The following is an 8,893-nucleotide window of genomic DNA, read 5'->3' as shown; positions in this document are numbered from 1 at the left end:
CTTCTTTATAGAGAAGGGAAAGCTCTGCAGTCCTCATTGTCTTCTACTTGGCTTCATCAATTTTGTTGTTCCTAGGAATAAAAGTGCTCCTTGTCTTTGGGTGGGGCTCCCTAGTAGCTTCCCAGCTCCTTTAACCCCTCCGTTAGATCTGCACGGAAGCACTTCCTGAGGCTTTACTTTTCCCTGAAGGCGTACTTGTAAGGCTTCTGGGTTGGAGAACAGGTGGCCTTTTATCATCTGTGAGAGGAGAGGCACTGGCCAGTTCCTGCCTCTATTCTGGGTCAGAGTAGATCATTAAGAGCTTTAATTGTGTATTTTAACAGAGCTAACTAGAGCTAGCTACACGTGTGTTCCCAGCCCAGCCAGAAGAAACAGTCAATCTGATTGCTTCAGCAGCTTGTTCAAATAAACAGGGATAATAGTTCACTGGGCCTCCCAACTAATCAGGACACAAAAGGAAACATCTGCCTGTCTTAATTGCTATTTTACTGGTTAGACTTTCCCTCCTCTTCTCCTCCCTTCCTCTTTCCACTCCTGGACTCGTACTAGTTTATTTAAGTCCTGGCTAGGCAACATAGCATAGGATCAGGTACCATCTCATTTAACCTTTGCCATTTAAAGATGAGATGAGAAAGGCTGAAGGCTGGCAAGGGGAGCTTCTGGAGCTTGGAGGGTGGGCAGCTAATAGTGATATCATGCTCACCTCTGACCTGTTGACTCTAAGGCAGATGGTGAGTCATTTTCTCCTCTCTTTGCCTTCTTGCTCCTCTGTTGCTTCTGTGGAGCTCAGCCTTCCTCTCTATGGGAGGAAATTCCATGGGAAGTTATAGACCAACAGTTGAAAGCTACTGTTTTCCCAGGTGATTGAACCAGAGGACCTAGGAATGGGAAATCTAAAACAGGCAAGTTATCCCTGAAGCTTTCATTTTGCTGGCATCTGGATCCTGACAGAAAACTTGTACCTTGTCTTTTACTCTGCTGTGAAGCCAGTCTTCTTGGCTCTAATATGATACACGGTTAAAAATAAGTTCGAGCCACAAAGAAAATGACCACAATTCAACTGGAGTGTCTCAATCAGGCAAAACTGTTGATCAAGAGTAAACAAGAGAAATTTTATTCTTGATGAAGCACACAAGGCCAGGAAGTGTTCTTGGTTTTTATTCTAAAGCAGGATTCTACCTCAGTCCTTCACGATTGGCTAGTCTTTATAAGAATCTACACAAAGGAAATAAGAAAGGAGCCAAGAATGCAGCAGAGCCTTTGTATGAATAAAAGCTTTACTGAGTAGGGGATAAAAGCATTTACATAAAGGTTTTATAAGGTGGAGAAGAAACAGAAGATTTGAATTCTTCCTTGTAAACAAAATGGGTGTGACAGAAAAGACTAATATTTAATGTTTTTCTTAACAATGAGGAGACAGGCAAAACATCACATAGAACCATAGAATGGTAAAGGTTGGTGTCATAGTAAGCTTCAGCTGTCAACTTGACACAGACCTAAAGAGTCAACTGGGAAGAAGGAGCTCAGAGGTTGTCCTTGGCGTGTCTGTGAGACATTTTTAAATAGCTAATTGATGTAGGGAGGTTAGTCCACTGTGGGTAGTACCATTCCTAAGCAGGTAGGCCTGGACTGTATAAGAAATAGAGCTGAAAGTGAGTCTGGAAGCTAACAGGAAGCAGCACTCCCAGTGGTCTCTCCTCAATCCCTGCCCTGGCTTTCCTCAGTGACGGACATTGCCTAGGCTATGTAAGCCAAACAAACCCTTTCTTCCCCCCAAGTTGATTTGATCAGTGTTTTGTCACAGCATTAGAGAAACCAAACAAAAACAGTAAGAAAAAGTCTTTTTTTTTTTAAATTAGTATTTTAGGCTGGCATATAGAGTGATGAGTTTCATCCGGGCATCTTCATACATGTGCGTCATTGTATTTTGTTCTCTGTTCCCTCCCTCAGAGTTCTTCCTATGCTCCTCCCTCCAGCTGTTTCCCTTTCTTCCCCCTGTTAACACCAGCTTCTGCTTTCTTATGATATGTATTCCATTACTCTACTTCCCAGCTCTCTTAAATCTCTCCCTCCCCTTTCATGATGCCCTTTCCAGTTTCATAACCTACATATGCGGTTTTAAGTCTGGGTTCTCTGTGAGAGGACAAACATGGTGGTTGCTTTTCTGAGTCTGTCTTATTCACTTCACATTGTTTTCATTTACAGCCTTTTCTTACTTTCTTTCGAAAGTCATTACTTTCTTTTTTTTTTTTTTGACTACATAAACTTTCCTTGTGTATATGTACAACATTTCATTTCTCGTTCCATTTTTTGGCTATTATGAATAGTGCAACAATAATCATGTATGTACATGTATCCCTGGTGTGTTTACCCACAGTCCTTTAGTGTACATCCAAGACTGGTATAGCTGGGTTATATAGCTCCACTGTAGCTTTTAGATCTCAGCTTTGGTGTTACTGTTTTCTTATGATACCATTCTGACTGGGATGTGATGGAATCTAAAACCAATTTAATTTGCATTTTTCTGATGGCTAAGGATCTTGAACATTTTTCAAATATTTACTGGCTGTTGTGTTTTGTATAAAAAAAAGAGAAGAGCCAAGGATATGTTTGATAAAGTGAGATATGGTGAGGTGGAGGGTGTCTCTGCCGGCCCATGCCTCAGCATCCCTTCCCACTGAGGGGCTAGCCTACGACTGATAGAGTATGGCATAGAGTTTATTTAAGGCATGGGGAGTTGAGGAGGGAGTAGAGACAAAAAAAGGCAAGGGGGGAGGGAGGGAGGGAGGGAGGGAGGGAGAGAGAGAGAGAGAGAGAGAGAGAGAGAGAGAGAGAGACTGGCCAGGAGCATGTGGGGAGAGGGAGAAGAGGCAGGGAGTAAGAGAGTAAGAGGATAAGCGAGTGAGGAGGGGGCAAACAGCCCCCCCATTTTTTTTTATTGAATAGTTTATTTACATTTCAGATGTTATCCCTTTTCCCCATTTTTCCCCCACCCAGAAACCCCCCATCCCTTCCCCCCTCCTCCTGCTTCTATGAGGATATGCCCCCACCCACCGACTCCCACCTTCCTGCCTTCACATTGGAGCATCCAGCCTTCAAGGGACCAAGGACCTCCTCTCCCACCTATGCCTGACAAGGCCATCCTCCCCTACATATACAGCTGGAGCCATGGGCCCCTCCCTATGTGCTCCCAGGCTGGCAGGCTGGTGGTTTATACCCTAGGAGCTCTGGTTGGTTGGTATTGTTGCTCTCCTCATGGGGCTGCAAACCACTTCAGCTCCTTCAGACTTCTCTCTAACTTCTCCATTGGGAATCCCAAGATCAGTTCAATGGTTAGCTGTGGGCATCCGCCTCTGTTATATGTCAGGCTCTGGCAGACCTCTAAGGAAACAGGTATATCAGGCTCCTGTCAGCATGTACTTTTCAGCATCCACATCAGTGTCTGCCTTCGGTGACTGCACATGGGATGGATAACGTATTGTAGTGGTTATCACATTTGCCTGACAAACAGCCCCTTCTATAGTGAGGCAGGCATACATGGCTATTGCCAGGTAACTGTGGAGTGGAGCCTAGAAGGAACGCTAACACTGGCCACTTGTATTTCTTTCTGTAGGAACTATCTGTTCAGTTCGATACCCCATTTATTGACTGGATGATTTGGGCATTGGGGTGTTTAATTTTTGAAAGTATTTGTAGGTTCAAGATAACCAGATGGTTACTTGGAAAAGTCCTTTCTCCCATTCTGTGGCTCTCTTCATTCTGGTGGTTTTCTTTGTTATACAAAATGTCTTTTTAATTCGATGTTACCCACTTTCTCAGGTTTTTTTTCTTTTTTTTGGGGGGGGGGGCGTTCGAAACAGTGTTTCTCTGTGTAGCCCTGGCTGTCCTGGCACTCACTCTATAGACCAGGCTGGCCTCGAACTCAGAAATCCACCTGCCTCTGCCTCCCAAGTGCTGGGATTAAAGGCATGCGCCACCACTGCCGGGCACTTTCTCAGTTTTTAAGTTTATTTTCTGTGCTATTAGAATTCTTTTCAGAAAGTCCTTGCCATTACATATATCTTGGGATATATTTACTGGGTTTTCCTCTAGACATTTCAAAGTTCCAGGTCTTACCATATGACAGAAAGACTTTTTTTTACAGAAGAGTAATTAAGCCTGGAGAAATTGACCAGAGCAGCCAAAGTACAGCAAATGCTGTGGTTTGAATATGAAATGTCCTTCATGGGCCCGTGTGTTTGAGCACTTGGCCCCAGATGATGGCACTATTGGGGAGGTTGTGGAACCTTTAGGAGTAGGGGGTTATGGGGGACAAGCCTTCAGCCTGCTCATTCTCTGCTCTGTGATCTGCCTGCTTCCTCATTCCTGCCACCATCCCTTCCCCAACAAGATGGAAGACACCTTCTTGAACGGTAACCTCAGTAACCTCAATTGCTTCTTGTTGAAAGGTCTTTTGTCAACACAACAATGAAAATACCAAAGGCACAGCAGGTGATAGGAAAGCTGAGACTAGCAGTAATTGTTGTAGTTGCTAATTTGTGGTCCTTCCACCCCATTTTTAAAATTATCAAATACAAAACACATAAGTATTCATGATAGAAGTCACACCTATGTTATATCCCATAATGAATACCCTAATAGAAAAAAAATTAACCTAAGAACTTAATTGTAAAGTGGTAAAACAGTTTTTAAAATGCTCAGGCTCAGGCTGGCAAGATATAACTCAGTGGATAAAGGCACTTGCTAACAATCCCGACACCATGAGTTTTGATGCCCAGAAACTATGTTGGAGACAGCTGACTCAGGCAAGTTTTCTCTGCCCTCAGTGTACCCTCTGGGGGGGGGGGGGCACCCCCCCCCCCTTATACACACACACACACACCTTGAAAAAGCAGTGTAAATGAAAGAATTCTTCCCTTGATTCAGAAATGAGCTGTGATGAGTGGCATTTAAGGGCTGGAGATGCAGCTCAGTGGTAGAGTGTTTGCCTAATACCTACAAGATCCCAAGTTCATTTCCCAGTGTGGAAAAATAAAAAGTGTGCTCAGCTGTTTTAGGTATCTGAATTTTTGGTATTGAAAACAATAGCCAATTGTTTTCATTCTCTGCGGTTTTGATATTAACATTTGGTATAGAGGATATACATTTCTTTCCTGCTTCCTCATTCTTCTATTTCTACTATTCTTCATGGTTAGATCCAAACTAGGGTAGGCAGCAGTAAGGGATCAGAGAGCTACTGCTGCCCAGAATTAGTCTGTTGGAAACTCTTTCACATATATTATCAGAATCAGGTAGTACTAACTGCTGTTGCAAGACAGTGTTATTGAAGAACCACTGCCTCAGGAAATTGGGGAAGAAATGAAACAAGTGAGAATTGGGTGACCTGTAGGTCTTAACATCAGTGCCAGAAGAAACAAATACACTTTAGGTGCTTTCCCTTCTATGGAGAAGAAATGTGCAGACCAGTCCTATGGATCCTAGCTTGCTGAGGCCAGTGTTCTGTCAGTTTACAAGTCCAGTACCGTCTGCTTGGAGTTTTCTGCTGAGTTTGGGGTCTTTGAAGCCCTCGAATGTTTATGTCCTTTTCCTAGTCTAATCTTGTTGAACAGCTTATTTTCCTTAGTAATCCAGTGGAGTGTTTGCCTTCAGATATCTGAGAAAGCACAGTCTGCCTCACTGCAGTTGCTAGGTAGAATGTGGCTCTCAAGACTGCTGTTGAGACCAATTGAAAACTCAAGGACTGTAACCCATTTTCCCTACATGATTGTCTCTACTAGGCTATAGAAAGGGCCCATTTCATTAAAACTCTGAGTAATCTGACATAATTGATTATCTGATTTGCTGGGTTAAATACTGGGCTGTTATGGAGTCTGTGTCATTTGTAGAGCCTGTGCCGCTCTTGTCTTTGCTGCCACCTCCCATCTCCTTCTGGTTTTCAATTAACCTTCCTTCTTCTTTCCTTCTTTACAGAGTAAAGAAGTTGGCCAGCAGCTCCAAGATGATTTGATGAAGGTCCTGAACGAGCTTTATTCGGTAAATCAGATGGGCTGCCTGGCTCTTTTATCATAGAGAGAAGCAGCATTTGGCAATTTGCAGTCATGCTCACGTCAGCAACAGAACTCAGCTGAGGTTGAGGACAGTGCCTATTCCCCATTGGGGGTGACCCCACCCATTTTTTTCCACACTCAATTTTTTTCAAAATCAAATGAGCCAAAAAATATTTTTCCAGTTGTGCAATTGTATTCTAGCTTCATCTGGGGCACCATCGAAAGAAACCAGCCAAGGTCTAGGTTACCAGCACAGCTGTCACTGTTACCAACAAGCTAGGGACCCCAAACTTGATGCCAAGGAATGTAGCCTACATCACACTTCTGCATATTGGGAAGCATTTATAGTCTTAAATTATGCATTAGAACTTAGATTAATTGTAGTTTGAGGTTAGAGCAGATGCTGTAAAGGGAAGCTCGGATTCCTAACATCTGCAATGTGGAGCACTATTTCAGGCAAGGAGAACGTTGCAAGCACAGCAGAGAGGTAAGCTGCGGGCTTAGAGGGAAGAAGGCAGTCAGTCCTCTTTGAACTCTTCGGACTATGGCTTGTAGCTGAAATATGCCTCAGGAGTGCTGGTGGTTGTTTTCTCTCAGCCATGTTTTGTTAGTTACATTGAGAACACACACACACCAAGGAAGTTCCTGCTGCCGTAAGAGGAATTCTTCAGTTGTACAACTTGTAGCTTTACAGACCCTTTCCAAAGGTTGGCTGTGCCAGCACTATGTGTCATTTTCCAGAGTGCCCTAACCTATTTGAAGGTGTAAATGATTTTCTGTATTTACTTCTCCCTCCCCCCCTCCCTCCCTCCCTCCCTCCCTCCCTCCCTCCCTCCCTCCCCTCCTCTTATCTCTTTCCATGCTTTACCCCCTTCTTTCACAGGATGGGAGGGCAGTGGTGATGTTCTTCACAAGCATCTGAGATCAGAATTCTAAATTCTTGATCCAGGAGTTTAGGTGTGGCCAGTATGTCATGGCAACTGTTGGTAAATAGGCTTGAGTGGTCATCTAATTTGTCTCCAGTGATGCTCCAATTGTTTTGAAATTTCTACTCACTGACTCTTAATCTCTGAAGCCAAGTAATAGGTGGTACGCTTTGTCCCCTAAGTTTTTATTTCTCTCAAATGAAGTTAAGACTTTTTAAAATTAGAAACATGGTATTGCGAACCATTTTCAGAGTGGATGCATTTCCTGAACCTTATCTTTTCATTGCTTAACTTCTCTTTATTTTTAGAGCATCTTCTAGGTTCCAAGAAGAACAGAGGCTTGCCTCTGTAGAATTCTCTAGTATAACAAATGACACATGTTTTTCTAGGACTCCTTTTGTTTTCCCAATAAATAAGCATCTTGAGCCTTTGCCATTTGCTGTTGTTTCTCAGAAGTCAAGCAGCAAACCCCAAATCAATTAAGACCAAGCATACTGTTTTCGCAGTGAGGCAGCAGAGGAGGAACAGTGTCTGAAGAACTGTTAGCTTTGCCTTACTTCATAAGCTTTGATTTAAAGGGCAAATGGTAGTGTGTAAGCTGTGGTGGAATAAGGAAGAAACCATGGAGCTTTCTGCTTTTTCTGGTGAAGGACAAAATGGAAGATTCTACCCCCACCCCATGCTTACCAGCCCTCATTTATTATTTTTAGTATTTATTTTGAGTGCGCATAAGGGACCATTCTTAGAAGTTTGTTCTCTCCTGCCACCTTGTGGGATCTGGGGATCAAACTCAAGTCATTAGCCATCTCCCAGCCCTGAGACCTCTATGCTTAGTCTTCAGATCAGTATTGGCAATTGCTTCTGTGGTCACCATAAGCCCATAGTTAATACAGAGCATAAAGCCTTCCCACTAGCATCCATATGCAGAATTAGTGAGTGTGCTGCTCTCTGCTTTGAGGTGAATTAATATTTGTCAAGTCCCAAATAAAAAGCTTAGCTATTTACATCTAAATGGAAAAGGAAATACAGAAGAAGACACCAGGAACTTCCAAAGAGGGCAGAACAGACTCTGGTACACTGAACCTTAAACAAGGTGATCGCCCCCATTCCTACAAAATGGAATGTGTGGCAATGTCTGCTAATGTTTTTAGTTGTCATGACTGGAGGATTTGGTAGCCTAGTGCCATCTAAAAAGTAGGGGCCAAGTATGCTGCTAACATTCTACTACAATGTACAGAACAATTTACCACAATAGTTATCAAGCTCCAAATGTCAGCAGTACCAAGACTGAGAAGCATGTGTGTGCTGACCCCGGATTGCTAAATTAGACACCTGAGAGTCTATTCTGCCCTGACTACTAGCTGCATGTACTTGGAAGGACACCTCCCACTGCAAAAGTCAGTGTGATGATGAGTTGGTGTGAAGTTTGTTGGTTTTCCACCCAGCAATTCCCCAGAAGCAGCAGCAAGTGCTGTGCTCTGATACCTGCATGCTGTGTGGCTGACAATGATCAAGGAATTCATATTTCCAAAATATGAGACTAGAATTAAGGTCTAAATGAGTTTGAAGATTCTGTATAGGTCATTAGAAAAGTTGCAGACTAGAATTAAGAGTCTTTGCTTATGTACGGTAAGATTAGCTTGGGACCGGTGTGAGATTTGGGTGACCATCCTTTTTGCTGGTTAGCCTAGTGCTCATGAAGAGAGAGCCATATTTAATTCAATACTTGAGAAGCAGAGGCAGGTGGATCTGTTGAGTTCAAGGTCAGCCTGTTCTACATAGTGAGTTCCAGGCCAGCCAGGGTAACACAGTGAAACCTTCTCTTAAACAGTTTCTTAGGACATATTTTTAGTGCTGAATTGGTAGTCTTGAGGAAAGCAGGATGTTAGTCACCCTACATAAGATAGTGGTTTCCTCAAG

At 43.2% G+C, this 8,893-nt stretch overlaps 1 protein-coding gene across 4 annotated transcripts in view; it reads left to right on the top strand.

Moving 5' to 3' along the window:
- The window catches only part of Srgap2 (SLIT-ROBO Rho GTPase activating protein 2), a 225,118-nt gene that overhangs the window by 148,670 nt on the left and 67,555 nt on the right, over nt 1-8,893 (top strand). For all 4 annotated transcript variants that reach the window (XM_028764589.1, XM_028764587.1, XM_028764588.1 and 1 more), the window contains exon 5: nt 5,971-6,033. In XM_028764589.1, coding sequence (XP_028620422.1) covers nt 5,971-6,033 — 63 coding nt within the window. The remainder of the gene's footprint in view (nt 1-5,970; nt 6,034-8,893) is intronic.

The sequence above is a fragment of the Grammomys surdaster genome, unplaced genomic scaffold (assembly GCF_004785775.1).
Source record: "Grammomys surdaster isolate TR1022 unplaced genomic scaffold, NIH_TR_1.0 145, whole genome shotgun sequence".
NCBI lineage: Eukaryota > Metazoa > Chordata > Mammalia > Rodentia > Muridae > Grammomys > Grammomys surdaster.
Note: the sequence above shows the minus strand (reverse complement) of the source record. Positions and strands in the feature narration are given on the sequence as shown.